Source organism: Anser anser (assembly GCF_964211835.1).
Source record: "Anser anser genome assembly, chromosome: 2".
Taxonomy (NCBI): domain Eukaryota; kingdom Metazoa; phylum Chordata; class Aves; order Anseriformes; family Anatidae; genus Anser; species Anser anser.
The window spans coordinates 70,240,310-70,264,402 of NC_139721.1; the positions used below are offsets into that span (position 1 = coordinate 70,240,310).

General features: G+C 40.0%; 1 protein-coding gene across 3 annotated transcripts in view; it reads right to left on the reverse strand.

Annotated features, from left to right (window-relative positions):
- Nucleotides 1–18,987, reverse strand: part of RPRD1A (regulation of nuclear pre-mRNA domain containing 1A) — a 43,001-nt gene extending 24,014 nt beyond the window's left edge. The window contains exons 1-7 of one of the 3 annotated variants that reach the window (XM_083822775.1): nucleotides 18,689–18,987; nucleotides 7,033–7,162; nucleotides 6,241–6,347; nucleotides 6,064–6,158; nucleotides 4,956–5,082; nucleotides 4,682–4,857; nucleotides 2,517–2,891 (exon numbers count right to left, since the gene is read on the reverse strand). In XM_083822775.1, the coding sequence (XP_083678901.1) occupies nucleotides 2,847–2,891; nucleotides 4,682–4,857; nucleotides 4,956–5,082; nucleotides 6,064–6,158; nucleotides 6,241–6,347; nucleotides 7,033–7,162; nucleotides 18,689–18,839 (831 nt within the window). In that variant the 5' untranslated portion in view covers nucleotides 18,840–18,987 and the 3' untranslated portion in view covers nucleotides 2,517–2,846. Of the gene's footprint in view, nucleotides 1–2,516; nucleotides 2,904–4,681; nucleotides 4,858–4,955; nucleotides 5,083–6,063; nucleotides 6,159–6,240; nucleotides 6,348–7,032; nucleotides 7,163–18,688 lie in introns of those variants that run through there. The other 2 variants (XM_083822774.1, XM_083822773.1) reach the window with 2 other exon arrangements.
- Between the last annotated feature and the right edge of the window lie 5,106 nt (nucleotides 18,988–24,093).

Genomic DNA, 24,093 nt, shown 5'->3' on the forward strand with positions numbered 1-24,093 from the left:
TGATATCTTTTTTGAACATTGAACATCAGTGATTATAATTCAGTAAAGGACTTGCACTGTGCAACTCGAGGAATAGAGCCTCGAGACATTTACACCACATGACACATCTCAAGTGGTCAGTGTGAGGAAGGGCTTTGAACTGGTCTACACCAATCTCTAAGCACAGGGGTCTGTTTCGGAGTCCTATTTCATTTTGTACAGGGTATAACTACAATAGTGAATCCACCATTCATCAGAGATTCTTAGTTTACAATCCTCTCCTGATGGAGAACAGCAACATACATTTCTCAAAGAAAAACAGTGAAGATTACTTGACATTGGCCCACAAAAGAAATGAAAGTTCTAGTGAAGCCTTTCCTCTTTTTCCTTATAAAAAGATCCAAATTCATGCTCTCCTCAGCCCATGAATATTTTAATTGACCACCTCTTTCTGGAGAAGTCATACTACTGTGAATTGAAAGCATTCTCAACACAGATTCAATTCCCTCAGCTTTAATCCTGAATAGAAATAAACGTGATGATTCACAATGTCAGGAGACCACAGTATAGAACAACTGCTTGATATCGCTACTTAGAGAGACTTATGTTGCCAAGTATCAGAGGATCTTAAATACTCGGAACATTCCTGATCCAGTACAGATAAACCTTCTTGAAAACATCCTGGTATTTCCCAGATAACCATTTTGTAATCATTGCGCTACTAACAACAGTTACAGCACATCTTGGTTCTAATTCAAGATTAACCTGTGGTTCTGCCACGCTCAGGGATTTGTACACGCCCTACAATGCTAAAACAAAAACATCCTAAAACAAAAAGCAATGTAGGATTCATGCTACAAATTAATCTTCCTCAACCAAAACAGCAAAAGACTTTAGCTGCTCAGCTGCAAAGTTACAAATTAATTCCAATCATTTCAAGTGGACTTGAGAAGTTAATGATTGTATCACACCCTAAGTTCATTTGGCACTGCATGAAACAAGCTGACAAAAATGTACTAGGAGAGTATAAGGGGTCTAAAGAAAAAAACAGCAATGAAAGCACTACACTACCTGTGATGCCTTTACTGTTAGCCAAGGCCATGGTAAAAAAAAGTAGACTGTAGCATCAGTCCAGTCCTGCACTAAGAAACCTAAGAAACAAATCCTGAATATCAAAGGCCTGTTATAATATACCACTACCACTCCTGACTTCTTTGTTTAACGTATTTGAAACATTAAGCTGGAACTGAACAAAGCAAAAAAGCCTTCAACTCCAGGGCTGCAGGCTGGGATGAGAAACTGCTTGCTGTTTACCTATAAAATTCAACAGCAAAATTAAAACTTTTAGGAAGACAAGTTAAGTTATATTGAGCCATAAAGCTCAACCATTAAATAAAAGTGCATTGAACATATTATATTCTCTCAACATGCTAAGAAACTGCAATTATAACCAGATGTGAGAGTGTAAGGATGTGAATATTGTTTATATAGCTGTATAAAATATGGAATGCAAGAAAACATCAAACATCTTAATTAAATGCAAGCTGCTGAAACACAGCAGGCCTCCTAGCACAGCATTTCCTCCATAAAAACTTGGATTTTGTGAGAAAAATATTGCCAAATTTAAGGTGGTAAGTAGTAATAAACCTTATGTAAGAACTTGGGTCATCCAGCATATGCTAAGTGTAGCAATGCTATGTTTGTCCTAACAAAGATGAGAGCAGGCTGTCTTGAAGCATTTTTCTAGGAAAAGGTAGTATTACCTCCTGCCCACATTTGTAAGTCATGTATGATTCCGCATTACCAAAGCCTTTATTTGAAATTTAGTAAGAGCCTACAATGAGACCGTGGAAGTAGCAAAAGCAAAGCAGTAGTAAATCAAGATCTTCTCTTGTTTATGTCATCTCTGTATTTTTAAGGTCATGTTCATTCTAGAAAACCTACAGCACAGTCTTTATCACACAGACATGAGGGCACCTTGATTTGTGTATAGCTAGTTCTCTGTTCCTGCACAACATAAATATCTCTTCCCCAGCCTTCAGTGAGACCGACAAACTAATCAACATTTACATACAAAAACTAGGGAATGGGCAAAGGGGCAGGATGGGGGTGCAACAAGGAGGCAGAGAGGGAGGAATGAATCAAAGTAGAAAATAGAAAATATTAATTCTCAAGATTCTGGAAAAAAAATGTTCCTACAAAATCTTTCTGCAAAAGTGCCCATTTTCTCTAAGATAGAAATACACCTAGCTATAAATCCCAGGCAAGTTTCCAGATACAACTGTACCTCAAATATTTATACTTCTTTAAAACTTACAAAGGTGAAGGGAAAATGCCCTTTAGGACAAACCTAAATTTGAGGGGGGCATAAGAGCAATTATAAAATGTATCTCCTCTGTTACCTGCATAGATTTACCTCAATAAAGTTCTTTACTGTACTTGTGAAGGACAACTTCTACATCCACCACTCATCATTTCCGATGTTCACATAAGCTCAGTAACTACAGTGTAAGTAAAAAAGCTGAAGTCTGACAAAGTCTCGTTTTCACAGCTCTTTGCTTTTGGTTATGGCAACCTCAATGCAAGTGACACCCAGATTTCTGCATTTGGAACTTGGAATGATTTAACCAAAAGGACTTGTGAATTTTAAGAACAACCACGTGAAAGCTTTTATCTTGAAGAAAAAGGAATGGCACTGGATAAATGCTCATCCATCTCAGGCATAAATTCAGTAATGTTTGTGAGAAGATAGATGACAATAGCAGAGGTTTAGTATGAGTAGTTACAGGATTCCTCCCCTTCAGTTTTCAAAAAACAGACAATACAAGATTTTGATTCTTAAATTTATTTTTAGCAGGATGTGTGTACTAATGGATGGTGACATCATTAGAAGATAGGTCCATGTCCACCACCTGCAACAGAAGCTAGACAGATGTTAAAGAAAACATAATTTAAGAGTTAAAAATGACACTACTTACCCAAAGCAGAGTTATGAAAGTCACCTACTAAGCAGTATGGTTAGCTTCTGGTGTAGACATAATAGCTCATATTATTTATCTGTTGTCAAAATTTCCTGTCAAGGTTCAATGCTAATGCATACGTTACCTTGATTTTGATGGGAATCATTAAGTTCTGTTTAGAAATAACTATTATAACAACTCCTATTAAAAAAAAATAAAGTACTAATGCAAAGATTGGTTATTCCAAGTTACTTACCTGTAAATTTTCCTCAGAAGATAAAAGACATGCAAATTTAGGTCTAAAGCTCTATTCTAGAGTTTAAAAACACCAAGAATTCTCTGGAAATTCAAATTCTATTAAACCAGGTCAACAGTAGGTAACATCTCTGAATTTCACTAAGAATACAACCACTTAACGTTTCCTGTTCTTTCAGGTTCCTTTGTGCAGTTGGATCAGTTGCTAGTGCCATCAATGCTACCATGTGTACCATCTATCTTATGTGAAGTTGGTTGATATTCTTCCCCCTCGGGTGGGGATAAATACAGTGAAGTTGGCAGGAAAAAGCTTCATCAAATGCTTTTCTGTGAAGCACAGAGCAAAGGAAGTCAGGAAACAAGAGCAGTCTAGGAATGACATAACTTCAGATGCATCATGAACAGCATTTTCCCAGGCCGAGACACAAGATCTGACTGAACTCAAGTTATGATGTTACAAAAGCATAAAGAAACCAGAGTGAAGAAAGTTTTCATGATAGGCCTGTATGACATGAAACCTGAAAAGCAATTAATTCGTGCACAACATAAAGATTATGTGTATATGCCACAGTTACAGGGCACTGCAACTGTACAGCTATTTTCCCTTGCAAAACAATGTAGCTTCATTTTTATCACTCTATTACCCAACTCAGGGCTGGAACCTATGTCTCAAAGTTTAGAGAAGGGATTTGGGAAGCAATGGATGTGAAATTATAGACCTGTAGACCTACACAGGTAGAATGTTCACCAGGGGGGTTGGCAGTATTATGCAACAGAAAAACAAAACAAGTGACTGGTAATAGTGAGAAATGGAGTAACTCAGTAGATCATCCACTCATACTGAGCTGTTCATCCTGCTTCCCTCTTTTTTAAATGATTTGTCCTACCCTACTGGTCCCAGTGCTAAAAATGCTGCTAATCAGTTGTATTAGAGGCTATAGAGCCTAAAATTATGTTTTACTGAGATTAATGGATACCCAAGTCAGGTTAAAAAAGTTATGTAGAAGCCAGTAATTAAATTTTTATCCTTTAAGTGACTTCACAAACCTTTGACTACCAGAAAGATCAAGCCCTTTCACACAAAGAATATTATTATACCATGTAATACATAGTTAAGACTTACAACAATAAATAAAAAGAACAAGAAAAAGTTAATTCTACATGGAGTAAAGTTTCTACCATTAAGGGTAAGATTTTCTACCTGCACAAGTAAAACTAAGCCTTTACATACTGTGCAGACCAAACATGCTAAAACACAGAAAGACAAACACTGAAGTGATTGAAATGGCAATAGTACCTAACGTTGAGCTGGTTTAATAGATTTAGAATACTAGAACCAAATAAATCTCATTAATAACATGCTGGAAACAAAGACCTAACTGGCAATTAAATATTTATCTTTGGAGAGAAAAGCTGTTTAGGCAAACTGAAAACATTTGCAAGATCAAGCTAGAGCAAAGAATGGACTAAAACAAAACATTACGCACTTCCAGCTTATGTTCTTTCTCTGCAAGGAATTCTTTTTGACATCGCAGGAAGTCTGACAACATTCGAGTTAGCTGTTTTCTATCATCTATTTCAGCTGCCAACCTGCCATTGTAATCCGCCAGCAACATACATGCATCATCTACCATTTTGGAAAGTTGCTCTCCAGATTCCTTATCTAAAAAGCAAACAGAGAGAAAGAGGTAAAGCATGATTTCATTCTATGTTGTTGAGTTTGCATTGCAGCATTTCAGATTCTAGATCCCCAACCCTCACCTGTTATCCTGTCTAATAGGGACACATCTTGGACCTCTAGAGGCAAAGAGGCTATTCTCTGATGAACTGCTGCATCCCCAGAGGCAGCATTTTCTAGTTCTTGTAACGCTCTAATGAGATCTGTGGTCTGAAAAAAGTATGGAAGATTGAGAACTAGTTTAAATAAACAAATCCTAGTAAAAAACAGTATATCACAAGCCTACGGAATCAATTTGATGGCATTTTTAAGAGCATTTATGGCATTAGCATCATATCAACATTCTATCTCCTCCCAGACAAAAAAAATACAAGTTCTCAGAAGTATGTTTCAGTGTTCCTAGTTTTAAAGATCACTTTCCTAAAATAGATTTTTCATTGAAATTCTTGGTATAGACTACTTATCTTTGTTACCACCCTGGAAACCAAATGACAACCTAAAATGAGAACCAACCAGAACTAATGCTAAAATCCTAGTATGGACAAAGCAAGATATAGTACATATATTCTGCTTTAGTGTCAAACTGACTGAAGCTACAGCATGCTCAATGTCTTAACTCCAACTTGCAGCCTGAAATACTTCAAAGCAAAGTTTGACAAGGCCTGAAGATGAACACTGTCTGCAACTCTTTGGTGTATTACACCTCACAAACGGATTAGTAAATGACAGCGTAATTTTCTAACTACTTCTCAGAAATTTTAACCAGAAAGTGTTGCAAAGCCAACAAATCCTTTGTAGTCCTGAAAAAAAATCAATGTAATGTTAAGCTACCTTTTCATAGAAGAATGAAGATTCCCAGCATGAGATATCTTCAGGAAACAAACTTATGTAGCCAATAAGATTTATCTTACCTTGATGTGAGAAGGTTGTAGGGACAGGTAAAAAGCACAGCAGTCTCTCCTTACAAAGCTAATACAGGTCATAAAATATAACTGAGCACAGTACTGGGGTAATCTTGCATCCTACTGGGGCAAAGTTCAGCCACTTGGACTAAAGAAAGGGGTATAATCACCCTTTCCATAAACAGTAACTAATTAAAAAGAAAAGCAGAGACCCACTGAAAAACAAGAGTAGCTGAAAATTCTGTATCAAAACATATTCAAATACAGCATTCTATAGATGTTCTTTTACCTGTGGAGGGTCAGTGGGAGAACTTCGAGGTGAACAGTTATTTTCATCAACTTTTATCTGTTCATATGTACGCTTCCTCACCTTTCTGTCTCCATCTAAATGAAAACAAACTGAGATGTTATTTCTCTGACTCCTCAAACAAGAGACTGAGTTTTCATACACACACAAAATACTTACACAAAGCTTGCCTAAGTTGTTCTAATACATCGTTTTCATAAACAGACCTTTCTTCCCAGATAGAGAGCACTCGGCCAAGGTGCTTTTTACAACTTTCATCAGATTCACTGTTGCAAGGAAAAAAGCAAAAATCAGCACTAAGTAAAAGTACAGCACAATCATACTACAGTATGACTATCTTTCAGAGAAGGATCTTGGCATACTTTATCAACATCAAAGTAAGAGAAGTTTAATAACCTCAGAAAATAACAAAACTACATTTTACAGAAAAGAGACCAGTTCAAGATGTCTTCGCAAGCACAAAGTAAAAAGTCAGCGCCCAATCCCTTGTTTCTATTTGTTTGCTCAGTCCATACTAGGTCTGTACCCGTTAGATAAACACTGCAAATAGTTTTCCATTGCTTTAACAGCTCTAAAGCTTTATATGAAAACAATTTCCCATCAAGACCCTAGTATCCTTGTCATACAACAAGAGGGATGTCTGCTGGGGAAAAACAAATCATGAATACTAGTAACGAGACATGCCAAACTGCTGTAGCATATAAACGCAGACTGAAAGTAAGGCCTAATTTAAGGCAAAAATGATTGAATACAGATGAATTCACAGCGTAACTTCATCTAATAGCATTAAGACTCTCCAAGATCAAATGAACACTAAATAAATTAACATGACTTCAGAGACAGAATTAGCACACAAGAACTAGCCAAACCAGAAGGGATGAGCTGAAGGCTTCTCTAAATCCCCCTCAAATCAAGTGTGATGAAGGACACTGCACGTAACAGTTACTGTACCTTGAAACATGCTTAAAAGCCTCCACTATTACTGGAGCAAAGTCTTTTGTAAATTCTGGTCCTTTCCTTTTGCTGTTCTGTATGACATCATTGGCCAAGTACAGGAATGTCAGTTTCCTATTTGGTTTTGCTAATAAAAAAGAACAAACCAGAATAATTAGAAATGTAAGTTCTTCCAAATAACACCATTTTCCATATCTACTGTAAATGCAAAAGACGAATTAAATATGTTTTTCTTATTTTCATTACCACTTATATTTCGCTTTAATTTTGTATTTAAAGCTGTACAGTGGCTTTTCCCTCTCTTCTGCTGTAACTCTTTGCTCAGATTCTTCCTCCTTCATAAGCTGAAACAAGTTCCCTCTAGCCCCGTCTTTGAAAGCAATTATATAAAAACATGATATCCCCAAGTATTCTTCATACTTTCTTTCAGATGTTTTTCTGAGCATGATATGACTGACTTATTTGGAAACCTTCATGGATTTGTTCCAAGTATTTCAGCATCTCTTTGAGTCTACATAAGTTTCTTACTCCCACAAAGTCCTCTAACAAGGAGCTTCACAGGTCTGCTGTCATTTACGTGAAGAACCTCGCCCTTTTGGTTTGAATTTTACTCTGACATAACTCCTCAGATTTGAGCAAACCAAACGGTCTATTTCTAATCAATCTCTCCATGCCACTTTGTTACACACCTCATTGCCCAATCACTAAAACATTCATGTGCCTGCAGCTGGCACCAGGAAATACATTTTCAAAAATCACTTTGCTGTAGTTCTCTTCTTCAAGCATCTAAAGCATTTTACCCCAATCCCATCAATTTGCAATATAATTAAAGTTTCCACCTTATAGGTTATTTTTGAAATTGTATTCTGCATTCCTACTCAGAAATTTTAAATTGCCATTCACACTTCATCTAGTCTTCATTAGTCTATGAATTTCACAGAGCTGCAGCTCTTATTGTAACTCTTCTCATCTTGTGTTAATACTAGAAAAATCTTCAATATATGCAATAACCACACAGCCTCAGTATGTATGCTCTCACTTGAAAAAGAAGTTTCTCTTGAATGAAAAGACTTATTATTTTCTATCCTCTCAGAGAAAGGAGCACCGTGGTAAAACCAGTCTAGGAATTTGTATTATTATTATCCTAAACTTGTACTCAGTTCCCCAAATTATTTCATTTTGTTCATTTCCACTCCCATCTCTTAAACGTACGAGAGGATGACGCTCCTTTACACACACACCCGCTCAATGTTGAGATATTTCCACTCTAAAGTAGTGTTTCTGAATATTCATTTTGCACTACAGAAAGAATCCTCTAAAGAACTTCTACTTGGAATATTGAATTCATCTTGGACAGACATATCCAAGAAGTTAACAGAAGTCTGGACAAAGTGAAAAACAGCTGTATTAAAAGTAAAAATGCACCCATCTTTTAGAATCGAGGCAAACTAACAAGTGGCAAAGAGAAACTAGTTTGGAATTGCTAGACACAGGTGGATCTATTAAAAGCTTCCTCCAATCAGGCAAGTCACTACACATCAGCACTCAGCAAATTAATTTATTTAGGTCAAAATCTCCCTAAATTAAAATGTAGATTTTATAAATGTATGCTACCTGATTTCCATTTTAAAAACTGATTAATAATATAGCAACACATCTCCTACCCATGCTTCAGGTAACTCAGATCTAACACAGAAAGGTCTGAATTATTTAAAAACAGGAATCTGAGAAAACAGCTTGTCTTATGGCTGCACCAAAATGAACCAGACCAGACCTCTCAGCAGACCTGACCCTGCTTCCCCCAGTTTCTCAAAGGAGCCCAGAATTAGGACTCCAATTCCAGTAAAGTAGACAGCTCCCTGTACTACATGCTCTGAACCACACACGGGTGGTCTGTTAGGTGCTTGCCTGTCCCTCTCATGGGAGTCATGTTTTAGTCCTCAGTGATGTAACTCACTTATGATGGATCTCAACTTTCATGCTTCCAGCAAGGAAACAGATCAGCTGAGTCACTAAAGACTGGAGATGTATGCAGTGTCACCAAGTCAGGTGATACCGATTCCCACAAAGCCCAGATTTTGTCTATTCACTACAATAAAGAGATCAACAAATAACATTTGGAAAAAGCACGCTAAAACTGAGAAAGTCACTTTCAAGCTTGTTTCCACTAACATTACCTTTTCAGCCTCCTCCTGCTCCTTAACGGTACCAAAGATGCATTTAATGAACCAAGAAAATCCTTAAAACACCTAAGTCATCTCTGACTTTGGTCAGAAATTCAACTAATATACTGCCTTTATATTCATAAAAATATTGCAGGGTATATTTTAATTCTTCCTGCTTTAAGAATACTCTGCACAAAATTCCAAAGTTAAATATTATGCCTACCTTCAAGAAGTGTTCCTTTTCACTTCACAAGTCTTCAGGAGTCACATACTGGCCTCCTACCATTCTACCTTACGCATGAGACTCCAGAGCAACATAACCTTTAGCAAACGAGGTTGGCAACTCTGAACTGAAAAAGAACCCCAAGGTGTCCTATTGCTACTAGGACTGCAAATTAACTACTGAACCTGAAATACAAAGCTCAATTCCAGACCTATTCTGAAAAATTCTGTTTAAAGCATCTCTCTTCAGCAGCAGTGGCACCAACTTTCCAGCCCTGGGCTTTGATATATGTCAGAACACCAAGATGGATCACACAGCAGTCAGACAATTTAAGCAAAAAGAAGTGTCCTCAGTGCTGGGCAAGGTTATTAGAAAAGCACTGTCAATAGAAATTGAAAGCAAATTATGTATGATCTTAGGCTAAAGGAGGATCTGAAACGTGTAGGTACTGCCAGAGCACTGTGTTAGAAGCAGCCAGCTGGCAGGCAGTGTCACCAGTACACTAACAGTGCCGGCTGCAAACAGAAAATTGCTAAGAAAGTATCCATGTTGGACTGACTCAGGTTTTCGAAAGCTCTGTGCAGTGTTCACATCACTTTTCTGCTTGTCTCAAATTTACTATTTACCCACATCCACAGTCACCAAAGCAGCTCCCAGAACCACTAGATTCTGAAATATTTTACCAGCTCCACCGCGCTGGCTGGTCTAAGGGCCATAATAAGAAGATTCCTCTTAAAGCATCCAAAATGACACTAACTGGGGTCAGCACCTGGCAACTGAAACCAAGTCTGTTCCAAAAACGTATCTGACATTTAAACTGCACTGAATACTCTGCAGTAATTCATGGTATTTCACCTGCAACTAGGACAGTCAGGCATCTATTGTGTCTGACTTTGCATCCTCACTACCAAGTTGTAGCTTTTGGAAATCTATGCCTCTTGGGAGCACATTTTTTACCTGACCTGGGCATTCCTGGTTCTCTTCCAGTCCAACATAGATACCCTGAAATTGTATGCTTGAGTTCACAATACTTACAGAACTCTAATTCCCAAGAGCCACCACCACATTAGTGCAAGAAACTCTAGTAGCCAGGGAAGGACTGTACCTGGTAATGCAGGAAGCTAGTCATTTCACTGAGGTTAACTCTGGCAATCAAAGCCAGCATAATCACGCAGGCTTTTCTTCTCCAAGTTACCTCCTGGCACTGGAAATTGAGCTCCCATGGAGGTTACAAGAAACAGGCCTTTTAGTTTCATGCTGCTGCACACCTCTTCCCTAGGGCTGAGGGATGTTTCACACACTCACAGAATGGCTGAGGGTGGCAGGGAGCTCTGGAGGCCATCTGGTCCAATCCCCTGCTCAAGCAGGGCCTCCTAAAGCACACTGCATAGGATTGTGTCCAGACAGCTTTTGAATATCTCCAGAGAAGGAGACTCCACAGCCTCTCAGCAACCTGTGTCAGTGCTCCATCACCTGCACAGTACAGGAGAGCTTCCTGATATTCGAAAAGAAACCTCCCGTGTTCCAGTTCGTGCCCACTGCATCTTGCCCTGACAGTGGGCACCACTGAAAGGAGCCTAGCCTGACTCTGCCTTCTTGGCAGCATTTCAGAACGTATGGACATTGATAGGATACTCTGAGCCTCCTCTTCTCCAGGCTGAGCAGTCTCAACTCTCTCAGCCTTTCCTCATGGGAGAGCCGTTCCAGTCCTGTGATCACCTTGGTGGCCCTCCATTGGACTCTTTCCAGCATATCCATGAACATTTACCTTCCCAGGTGTGCAAGAAACTTCAGAAAACATGCAAGCAACAAGGGATTTCACTTACATCCCACTACAAGTGAATAGACTATTGACCCACCTGAAAAATGTTAACTCAGGCTTTAAATATCTACAGGCTGGCTCTCCTGCATCAACAGACCTCAAATGCAAGTCATATTGAACAACAGGTTTTGTGAAAATGAGCATCAATAGGTTAAAACCCCGCATCAGTTACCAGCTCTAAACACTTTTTTTTTTTTTTTAAGTTCCCTAATATGGATTTAGGTAAGAATTTGACTCTTTTTTTTTTTAATTAGGTTAGTCTACAAGCAGCAGAGTATGAGTGTCAGCACTTCCCCCAAAACCCGTGAGACATCTCCTGGGCCATAACATGCTTCATACCTGTAAGTTATGTGACATCTTTGTACAAACCTGGCAAGCTTTCAAGCTTTTCATTACAAGTCCCAATGTTATCTAAACAAAGCAGCACTGAAACTTGAGCACAGTATCACTGACCCTTCACACTAACCAAGCATTCATGCAAGCTGATTCAGTGCATGATTTCTGGTGACATGACTGCAAGTACTTCTGTAAAAAGTAACTTGAGGCTACCATCCGAAAAGACAATCCAGAGATAAGATTATCCATAAAAGTGCCATTGTACAATCCAAAAATTCATTAACTTTCTGTCATGAAAAAGTTAGATCAAGTATTCAACATCACACAATCTAATTCTCGTGTTGAATTTTACCAAGGTTTGAGAACTCCTGTGCTTCTTTATCAAAGAGGGCAAGGAGATTATCTACACAACGTGTTCAAGGTTTGATGGTCCAGGCAACATGACTTTGGGTTTGGAAGCTAACAGTGGAAGGGAACACAGCATACAGCCACTGCTGCGAAAGAGGCCACTAGCATCCAATTAGCACAGCGATCCAAGAAAGATGGTCACAAACCAAGTAAACCATCCTAATTACTCTGCAGAAGCTTCCTGCAGCACACAGTGTATCTTGAATCACTTGACTACAGGAATCAAACTAATTCCTTTCAGGCGTTACCTGGTCTAGCACATTGAAAAGATGGATATGAATCAACAACAGTTTTAGGATAGGGGAAAAAAAATAATCACTGAACTTATGTATTCTGAACCAGAATGATGAAAGCCAGGCAGGCACAGGTACCAGGACAACAATGGTACAGTCACAAACGTATAGAGATTTGAACACTGTATTCTTCAACACTTACATTAGGGATTCAACTAGCCAGGTTGGATTACACATCCAAACATGTGAAAGCTTCTTACATTGGCAATCTGTTGCTCATGAACACAGGTCATTTTATAAAGCATATGTTACAAATATGGTTTTCTAACTCAACAATTTGTATTCACCTTGAACATTTGCTTCTGGTTGATCTCTGAATCTTTTTGCAAAGAGAAACTTCGTTTGGATTCCCACAAGCACCACCATCTTAAGTATCTTATTTACCTCCTCAATACCACCTACTAAACGGTGAAAATCAGTACACTATGATCAGAAATCATTTTTTTTAAATAAAGCAAAAATCTGTTTATTTTCTTAAGCCTACCACATTAACCAATGACACAATGCCACTATTAAGTAAAGCAACCTTACAACCATCAATAGTGAAAGATTCCCTCTCTTGGAAGAAAAACTACACTACCTACTACAGAAAACAACCACTTTAAAATCAGCAACCTGTTTCCTGAAATACACTTCACATCTGCAGGGCAAAGTATTTCCATCACTTTCAGCTGTGGCCTGGCACCAAAGCAGCTGACTGACTCTCAGAGTAATCCAGCACAACTTTCAAATACAGTTTCAGTATCACTAGACCCTCTCAATCTGCCTACCAAGATCTTTTATCTTACAATTTTCTGTAGCATCAAACAACTGCCACAACCACAAGCTTCAGAAAAATGCACTGCATCAATGCCATCAACTAGAATGAGTGAAGGCCCAAACGCTACAGCAGCTGTAGACAAAAAAGAAAACAAAAAATTACAAATAAGCAAAAAATATTTGCTTCTTCTACCACTGAATGACTTCAACACATACCAAAAAAAGAGCTTGAGCAGAATAAACTGGAACAGCAGGTTAAATGACAGTCAAGTGCTAAAAATACATCCCTATGTACTGGCACAAATGTACTTACATTATTGTAGCTGTCTCAAAGAGGATACACACTGACTCTGCGAACCTGGATAAGCTTTGCAGTGAAGACAAAGAACAGTGTGACACAGGTGGTGACAGAGTTGACAGCCAAAACAAGAAATCAGGTGTTTACATGGGGTTTCAGCATCAGTTTCTGAGACTGATTTATCCCTAAAATGCTATGTCAATGTCTCAGGAAACAGGTACCTGAATGTGAAATTAAAGACACCACATGACAGATCTATTAAGAAATCACTAGGATGTAAATTCTGAGTGATAACTGGACACGGAAAAGCTAACAGAAAAAGAGCTGACAGGTAAAGGAGGTATGAAATACAACTAACTGGAGCCTGAAATAAAAAACACCATATTACTCAAGATATTAAATCAAATGCTTGATTTCCCCCACTCTAAACAGAACATATTTTTAACCCACTACAATGAGTATCAGACAGAGCCTCCTGAACAAGCACTTACTACTCACCCTGGAAGGCTGATGCTTTGAATTATGGCACTGACATTTTCATTAAAAAAAAACACACACAAAAATAAATAAACCACAAGCCCAAAAATAAACCACCACAAAAACAGACAAAACAAAACCTGCAGGTGCAAAGAATCCTGAAATCCAGGAGCAACAGATGGATGCAAGAGAACATATCTAATTTGCAAATACAAAAAAAGTCAGTCTCCATCTCAGAAGAGCCTCTTAATGCTCATAAGTGGTTGTTTTTTGTTTTTTTTTTGTTTTTTTTTTTAAAAGAAGCCACTCAGTTGCTGCAGGCTTAAAACAATGACTGTATAAACGTGCTACCTTGTTAAGAAACTCCCTGCAAAACAATCTCTTTATGGACACAACATGAAAAGGTTTTTAACAGGCCCACCAGTTGCATTTGGAGATTGACTGTAGTATTCACATTTTGGTTAATTAATTAGTACCACTTAGAAGCCATAAGCTTACTGATTAGTTAAGTAATTAACTATTTTACTTCAAGTGTTACATTTCATCTGAAATACAGGTGAAGCAGGATCTTTCTCCTCACTGGAAACATTTGCAAAGCCTTTACAAAATTCTCCCTAGCCCTTAGTCAAATGGTCTCCATAAAAATAATTCGATGATGTGGCAATATTATCACTAAAGTTAACCCACATCAGTTACAATGAAACAATCATGCAGCTGCCAAGTACCAGAAAAAAAACCTCCCATTTTTTCTAGAACAGAAATTCAAACTGCAATGACAGATTATGTTAGTAAGACATAGTACAAATGCAGTATTGAAAGAGCATCCTCCTCACCAAAATATTTATTTCACAAATCAATTATGAAATTCAAAATAATGCAGACTCACGATCAGCATAAACCAGCCAGTACTAACACAGGCAGTGGCCTACGCTTGCAGTACTGTCCTCAGTCTCCTTTGCGCCAGCACCCGCTTTCCATCAGGGAACTCATCTATTTAGAAACTAATTACTGGTTTTGTTAGATTTCCAGCACCCGCACAGCACATGAAACTGTCACCAAAAAAGCAACAAATATTTAACCACCAGCAGAGCAGAAAACAAGTTGTTCTCTTGTCACTGAAGACCTCTGCTAATCTGTCAAAACAGGAAAAATCTTTGTTATATCACTATAGTTGTAATTTAAGTTAAACGCATTCGGTGCATCTTTTATCATCATTCCACAACAAACAAAAGATCGATGACCTACAGGATCTATTCTCCATTAATCATAGCAATAGATAGTCAGTACCCTGCATAAATGGAAAAAAACAAACACCACTACATACACCAAAACGTGGGGTACCTGGGGTGACACCTGAGTAGTTTTGCACAGATGCAGAATCGGGAATACTTAGTATCTCAGGCAAAGGCACCGAGCTTCACCACAGCAGTGCAGTTACTAAGTCGATCTTTCATTAGCAAGTATTTGAGGTCACTCATTAAACAGCATGTCCTCCTCTACACTCAGGCCCTGAAAATGTATAATTTCTTCTATGATCTGTAATTTGATGATGATGTCCCTTCCTTACACTTTTTTTGTGAAGATTACTAGGAGTCTCTGAACAATCCAGAGCTCTCAATATTTTGAGAAAACAGTTGATTCTAGAATACATTACTCCATTATTTATTTATTTTTTTTAAGAATGACCATATGAATTATACTTGCCAGTATTTTAAAGAACTTCATACAAAAGTTATTGCAGTATTAGGGAAGACGCATGGAATGCATACTCAGTAACCAGTTGCATCAACTGTCGTGTACGATACAACCAGAGCAACACTGGGATTCAGTTACCCAACTCCAGTGTTCCCTAACTCCTCTGAGTTACGCCAAAGATGTTAAAGTTTTGCCCATTCTCTGAGTTTACATCTAAGTGCAGGAGTTTACCAAGAGAATCACTCTATGTTCAGCGGTGTAAAACCTGTACATGAAGGCATATGCAGCTGATGATCAGTAAAGATAAATACCCTAATACAGGACCTGAAGGCAACTAATTATCCAAGTAGACAGACGGTGAATATGATTTTACACTGCCCAACATCTATATTGCCTGTATTGTACGCATTTTAGGTACGCTACCTCTTTGTCTCTAATACAAGATGACATAAAGGCAATGACTATTTTGAAAGTGGAAGAATCAGAACCAAACACTTCAGAACAAAAGAATTATGATCCTAGCACTTGTTTTCATGAATATCTAAAGTAATCTTAGAAAAGTTTGTGCAGTCTGATCTGAAACAAGAGAACTTTTACCAAAAATGAAAGCATCCAGAAATACTCAGTATCATGCTGTATTCTGTTCAACTCAGTCAACTATGTAATGTTATAGCAAAGCCCTCCACTAGCCTGAAAGGAAGGTCCGGAGAACAGAGTAACAAAAAAAGGTGATCAAACTAAATGAAAAACTCCAGAAAGGAAACATACAGTTCCAGAACAACACTCAGTAGCAATAGCAGCAGACAAAACCAAAATTTTTTCTGTCCATATTCCCCAAATGGAGAACATTTTCCTCTCAGATAGGACAGAAGTCATGTATCTCTGGCTTGGAGAGTAGACAATCAGGAGCATTAAACTTAGTCTAGTTATGGCCTCATTGCCAGCACTCTACTTCATGGTGTAACATGCAAGTCACTTTAGCACAACATGCTGGTTTTCCTTCTCATCTTCCACATGCCGTCTGCTTAGAATACACACACAGTGACTTGAGACTCTCTTAAAATTCTGTGCTGCAATTTGCAAAAATTAGTACTGGGTACATGTAAGCTAACATTTATGAAGCTTAAGCACTACTATCAGAGGTGGAAAATTAAAATACATTTTAAGTATCTTGGCCATGCCAGCTTCAGATGATGTGGTAGAGGAACATGTGAAAAAACGCTTCACATACGGCCTAAAAGCACAGAAGACTATCAGGACCTTGAAAGCAGCTAACTTTCTCCTACCAGAGCTGGATTATCGCATGCTCTCCACATACCCTCGAAGGCTGACTTCCAAAGAGGTCACCAGAAAAACTGTACTTTGAAGCAGCAAAAGCTGAAAGACAGTTCAACAAATGGAAGATAAAGACAATTACAGCAGCTATGCTTATCCGCAGCTTCTGAACTACATCCTCAAAACAGGCTTAAAGGTGGAAGACAAACCTTGAAAGCTGAGAAATGAACTCATGGGAATGCTCTTCTTTAAGATGATCATTATCGCAGCCTCTTAATGCCATCTCCAAACATTTAGCCTATGTTTCAAGCATTTCATTTCCCCAATTACTCAAATTATGCCAATACTGAAGTTCAGAATTGAGAGTTGATATTATAGATTATTATGAACTGGAATTGTGCATGTTATCAATACAAGCAACCAAACCTCTAGCTGACTGCCAAATAGTTTAAAACACCTTTCTGATATCATTCAGAACCCCAGACAATCAAACTGTTTGTCTAGAACCCCCAGGAATACCAGACATTTCAGACACAAATGGCAGACACATTCATTGATCTCAGAACATGGGGAAAAAAAACTTGCTAACAACCATACACTGAAAATGCTTATTTCATAAGATCAAATATGCCAGCAAATATGTATTCCTTTTCTGGAATTCATTTTTAACAGATTCAAATAATTCAATTTATGGATTAAGACATCCTGTAACATGACATTCCTTCTTCTAGAGAAAGAAAAAGATTTAACTTGGGCCTGAAAAATTCCAAAAAAAAAAAAAAAAGCATTTTGTGCAAAAAGCCTATTTTAAATAAAAATACAATAGCCATTTGAAAACCTACAGAGTTTATAGGAATCGGTTTCCATGTTACATACTCCAAAGTTCAGTATTGTTTCATGCTCAAGATTTTTATTTTAAGGGTGGTTCAGTTTGTTATGAAGTTAGGGGTTCTAAACAAGAAGTAATTATGATCCAGCCATACCCTTTGTATTCTTCTACATATCATTTCTGCAGGTCAAACACTCCTCTTAGTTCTTCAGAACTAAAATCGTGGGTTCTCTTTCATAGGTTCTGTAATGACTTCGCTCTATTTTTCCTCTTTACCTGAAAACCTACCATCTACTTTTCCCATTAAAAATCCATATAATAGTGGGGATCCAAAGGGAGCTACTGGAAGCTCTGCTCTGGTGATATTTTCCAGAGCAAGGCAGAGTTCCAGCAGGTTATTTACTTATACTTAAATGTGTCAACTTATGATCAAGTTATTTTCCAGTCAGGTCAGATAAACCTTCACATGCCATTTCTGCCTTTCAACCCCAAAACAGTGCTGCTAAGTTCTTTCCTGTTAAAAGGAAAGTCACATAAGAATCTAAGTACGCACGCTCAACATCAAATATTGAATATAGGTAAAGGAACACACATCTTTATTAGGCTAACATTGGTGTTAATGACTTGGTAAGGACTGTAAAGACACCATTCGGGATTCACTGAATTGTTCATCCCTTAAAGTATGCAGAACAGCAGCCTGCATAAATGGACAAAGCCACTGTGCCAGGCAGCAGCTAGCAGCTACCAATGTTACGGATGACGAGAGGCACTGCCTAAAAGGCAGCTTTCTCTAAAGAAGCCTGACCACCGTTATTAGAATAAAGAGAAAAAAACCCTGTGTCCATTTCCGCGGCGAAGGGGGTCACGCCAGGCCCCCAGCCCCTCACCGAGGGCCAGAGGGGAGCCGGGACGGATCCCAAGAGAGGAGCAGATAAAAAAAAAAAAAAAGAGCGAGGCGACGCCCCCACGGAGCCGGCAGCCGAGGCTTCACCCTCCCCGGTGGCTGCCGTGCCCAGGGCCTTCTGCCCGGCCCTGCCTGGGGGAAGGCCGCGGCCCGCGGCGGCCGGTCTCACCTTTGCGCAGCTCCCGCTCCCACACGCTGACGATGAGCGCCGAGTGCTTGCGGTGGTGGATGAGCCACAGGCTCAGCGTCTGCACGCTCTGCTGAGAGTTGCTCAGCTCCGACAGCTTCCGCTCCAGCGCCGCCTCCGAGAACGCCGACATGCCGGGCGCCGCCGCCGCCTAACCCCTCACCCGGCACGGCCCCGCCGCCCTCGGGCCCCGCCGCTCCGCCCCGGCGGGGGAGGAGCCGGCTGAGCCGAGCCCCGGCCCCGGCCCCGGCCCCAGCCCCGGCCCAGCCCAGCCCGGCCCGGCCCCGCGGCCCGGCGGCGCTGACAAAATGGCGGCGGCCCCCGAGCCGCCCGGTGCCGCCCCCCGTCTCCTCCTGCCCTCACTTCCGGCCGCGCCGAGGCGGTGGCGGGAGCGGGAGCGGGAGGGGGAGGGCGGCGGCAGGCCGGTGGGGCGCGGCCGCCAAGGGGCGGGAGGGCTCAGCGCGGCGTCCTAGGGAGGGGCTGTGGGGTGTAGCAAGAGAAAACAGTTAGGGGTCGTCTCTGTAAATGACAGAATACATCATCACTTTGTACAGTGAAATCAATAAATATATAAATAAGCACGAATAAGGCACAAGGCAACCCAAGCCTATCAGCCCCTTTCATTTACACAGCGCACAGACATACAGGGCGCACGATATTTTATGTCAGCAGGTGGACATGGCCTCCACAAATCAGCCCGGCCTCGTTTTTAAAAGCTATTTTTGTGTGTGTTTTTGTTTGTTCTCTTTTCTAAACCTCTAGCATTAGCAGTAACTTGCGACAGAATTATACTATTTAATGACAAGATTACGTGCAAATGTTTCCTCTTGCACATTTCAGACTTCTTCCCTTAAACATTTACTGAACAGTTGTGATTTCTGCTGTTGTGAGAGTGGTGAATATAAAAGATTCTCTTTATAAATCTCTCGCATTGCTTCAAAGATTTTCTGTTCTGCCATCTTCAGTGATGTTTCAAGCTGAAGTGTAGAAGTCTGTTCAGCATCTGCTTCCATGAAAGATGTTCTATACTGCAGAAAATATGTAAAGTTTCTACTGTTAATGTACTGTTAATCATAGAATTGTTAAGGTTGGAAAAGACCTTCAAGATCATCTGGTCTAACCGTCACCCTACTACCAATGTCACCCACTAAACCATGTCCCTAAGCACCAGGTCCAACCTTTCCTTGAACACCCCCAGGGAAAGTGACTCCACCACCTCCCTGGACAACCCGTTCCAATGCCTAACCACTCTTTCTGAGAAGAAATGTCTCCTAATTTCCAACCTAAACCTCCCCTGGCGCAACTGGAGGCCATTTCCTCTTGTCTTATCACTAGTTATCTGTGAGAAGAGGCTGACCCCCAGCTCCCCACACCTTCCTTTCAGGTAGTTGCAGAGAGCAATAAGGTCTCCCCTGAGCCTCATCTTCTCCAGACTAAACAACCCCAGTTCCCTCAGCCACTCCTCACAGGACTTGTGTTCCAGGCCCTTCACCAGCTTCGTAGCCTTTCTCTGGACAGGCTCCAGTGCCTCGATGTCCTTCCTGTAGTGAGGGGCCCAAAACTGAACACAGTAGAGGTGCAACCTAGTGAGCATTTCTAGCCTGGTTCTCACCTAATAATGCCTTGATACCAATTCTTGTTTTAAAAGTTACCAACTAACATTTCCAGGTAACACTGAAATGCACTCACGTGCGCTTAAACTGCTACAACTCTAACTCGAATATGCCAAACTGTTGGGACATCCTGACAGTGGTTAAGTATCCACCCTTAAAACAAGGTTGTAGTATTCCTGTGAACTTCTACACATCCAGTTTGTCCTCACCAAACAGCAGAAAGCTAGTTATGAAACAATCTGTATTCTTAAAACTTCACAAAATGTTCTCCCTAATTCATTCTGACATTCAGATAAGATGGCCCAGAGCATTATTTTCAGGCAATTTTCCTGATAGTGGTTCTTGATGAAATACTCCATTTCAAACAAACAAAAAAAAAATTGGTAGGGGCGAAAGGGGAGGGTTAAGATGTTTTCCTTTGAATTCTATTCCCAAAAATCATCTGTGGCATGGATGACATTTGAGAAACTAGATGGAATTTTGCAGAAATGATCTTGACAGAAAAATTTAAGTGATAAGCTTTACAGGTCTCCAAGGATACTCATATACTCTCAATTCGCTGCATTTTGATCATCATGAATGGGAGAACTTGTAATACATTGCTATTTTTATTATGTACAGCAGAGGACACTCTGATTAAGTAGAACTGGCCAGTGAAGTAGCATTAATACAGTGTTGACAGAGATGCACGTATTAGAAAAATGAAATATGAATGGTAATTTAGTACCTACTGTTCAAATACCTTTTTTTGGGGGGAAGGCATGTATTCTGACATTAACAAGGGAAGCTTGTGGGTAACTATGGAAGAATCAGCATTTATCACACCTACAAGACTGGATTAAAAAGGATCTGAGAACAAACTAAAATTTAGAAGTTAAAGCCAGAAAGATAAGGAAAAAGAAGAGGAAATTAATAGAGCATTCTAGTAGTAGTTGTAGCAATGTTTGTTACTGTTTACTCTTCCTCTTTCATTCCAGATTCTCTGAACATTTTGCAAACAGGGATAAATCCTCTCAGATAGGTATTTACTCTGTAAATTAATGTATTTAAATACCAAAGGATTGATTTATTATGTGTATAATATAGTCCACAATATATTATACAGCAAAACTGAGATTTTATTTCCCCCAAAAATCTTTATAGCACATATTAAATTTGTTATAATAAATGTTTACCTCGGTAATCTAATTTTAAAAACTATGCTTTTCTAGTCAATGCATGGAAATTTACCATGAGACTTACTCAAAGTAAAGTAAATCTCAAACAGGAAGTATTCGCAATGGAGCGCTGGTTTGTTGTGGAGCTTTGAAAATCTCAGCTTTAATTCAGAAATGATGCATAAATGTTCACTTACCTGTAAAAAATTTACCCACATCACAGAATCACAGAATCACAGAATCGTCTAGGTTGGAAGAGACCTCCAAGATCATCTAGTCCAACCTCTGTCCTAACACTAAAAAGTCCTACACTAAACCATATCACTAAGGGCTACATCTAAACGTCTCTTAAAGACCTCCAGGGATGGCGACTCAACCACCTCCCTGGGCAGCCTATTCCAATGCCTAACAACCCTTTCAGTAAAGAAGTTCGTCCTAACATCCAACCTAAACCTCCCCTGGCGCAACTTTAGCCCATTCCCCCTTGTCCTGTCACCAGGCACGTGGGAGAATAGACCAACCCCCACCTCTCTACAGCCTCCTTTAAGGTACCTGTAGAGAGCGATAAGGTCGCCCCTGAGCCTCCTCTTCTCCAGGCTGAACAAGCCCAGCTCCCTCAGCCGCTCCTCGTAAGACTTGTTCTCCAGACCCCTCACCAGCTTGGTCGCCCTTCTCTGGACTCTCTCGAGCACCTCCATGTCCTTCTTGTAGGGAGGGGCCCAAAACTGAACACAGTACTCGAGGTGTGGCCTCACCAGAGCCGAGTACAGGGGGACAATCACCTCCCTAGACCTGCTGGCCACACTGCTTCTTATACAGGCCAGGATGCTGTTGGCCTTCTAGGCCACCTGGGCACACTGCTGGCTCATATTCAGCCGACTATCAACCAGTACTCCCAGGTCCTTCTCTGCCAGGCAGCTTTCCAACCACTCATCTCCCAGCCTGTAGCGCTGCTTGGGGTTGTTACGCCCCAGGTGCAGGACCTGGCACTTGGCCTTGTTGAACTTCATGCAGTTGGCCTCAGCCCATCGGTCCAGCCTATCCAGATCCTCCTGCAGAGCCTAAATGCATCCATATGGTCAGAGTTGCAAACTCTGAATATGGGGTCAGAGTTATATAACATAGGGTTCATATAACATGGTCATATAACATAGGGTCATAACATATACCATAACATAGGGTCATAACATAACATATAGGGTCATAACATATAACATGGTCATATAACATAGGGTCAGAGTTACAAACAGATGTCAAGTTTTCTTCCACCAATTCCTGTGTTCAAATTAAAACCATCTTTCCTCTGATATCTGAAAAACAAAATTATGTATGCACTGCTTCCCTTCTGTCTGGTCACCATGGATTAGTGATAGTCTGCTGTGTTCTCCTGCTCCTAGCAGAGTGAGACCCATGTACATTTAAGATGATGGCTGTGAAGCAATTACTCGGTTGATATTTTATTAGAACAAGGGATCAGGAGGCTGTAGGTACTTCAAACCTGTAATTACATTTCAGACTGCAATCACCAAGAGGCTCTAGAGCATTCTTACACTACATGTGCTATTTTTATTTATAAATAAAAAATATTTAAGATAAAATATTTATGTATTTAAATGTTTATTTAAAATATAACGTTTGATAAAATAAAGTATTTTTACTTATAAATACTTCTACTTATAAATAAAGCAGATTTTTTGCTTCTCCTTTCCCTTCAGCCAAGGATATTCACCTAAAACCTTTCTTAAGAGGGGAATTTTACTCCAGTAGCAAGTGAGAAATTTAAGTTCTGTTACCTTGGGGGAACCTTAGGAAGTGCTTAAGCACTAGAAGGGCTGATTTGTCTCTAAAATAGCAATGTTTATGGTGCATTGTTTTTTTTTATAAATACCTGGATACTGCTGTCTTCCAGTCAATTCAAAGAGAAGGGTTCATTCTGCCAAGGTGCTGCGACACACAGCATCGTGACTCTGCTGTAGGGATCTCCTAAAAGCAATCATTCTAAGGCACAGGCCTGTATTTGTGCACCTCATCTGCCTGAATCGCCCCAGCTCTTCATCAGAGCACTGAACCCACTCCTTGGACAGCCCTTCAACAAATCTGACTGGGCTTAGCTCCTGGAGCCATGACAAAAATGAAACTGCCCCAAGACAGGAGCATGATACTTTTTTATCACCAAACATTTTAAAGGTAGAGAAACAAAAGATAAGGTAATACAGATTTAGGTACTTCTCTCTGAAACTGGCAAGAACAGGCAAAATTTCAAATGAGATCATAGCATTAAGATGGCAAGGCAGATGGTCTGTACTGACTGTCAGATAAGGCCAAAGGAGTGGGCCTAGAAGGCAGTTTGCTTTGATTAAAAGAGTGCCCAGAGCAACAAGATGGTGATGGCCCTGTAGCCTGCAGTAGTTCAGCCGCTGTCACAACACACACACACCCTTGAGTGTGTTGGGGCACTGCTGAAGAAGCAGAGCTGCCCCTCACAAAAGCAGCAGTCACCAGCTTTTCTATTCTTTTGGCGGTGGGATTTGACAGATTTAACCCCACAGGGTCTCTGTCCCAGCTCTGTTTTTCACTTCTTCCCTTCATTCCCATGGCAGGGAGGGCCTGACACACC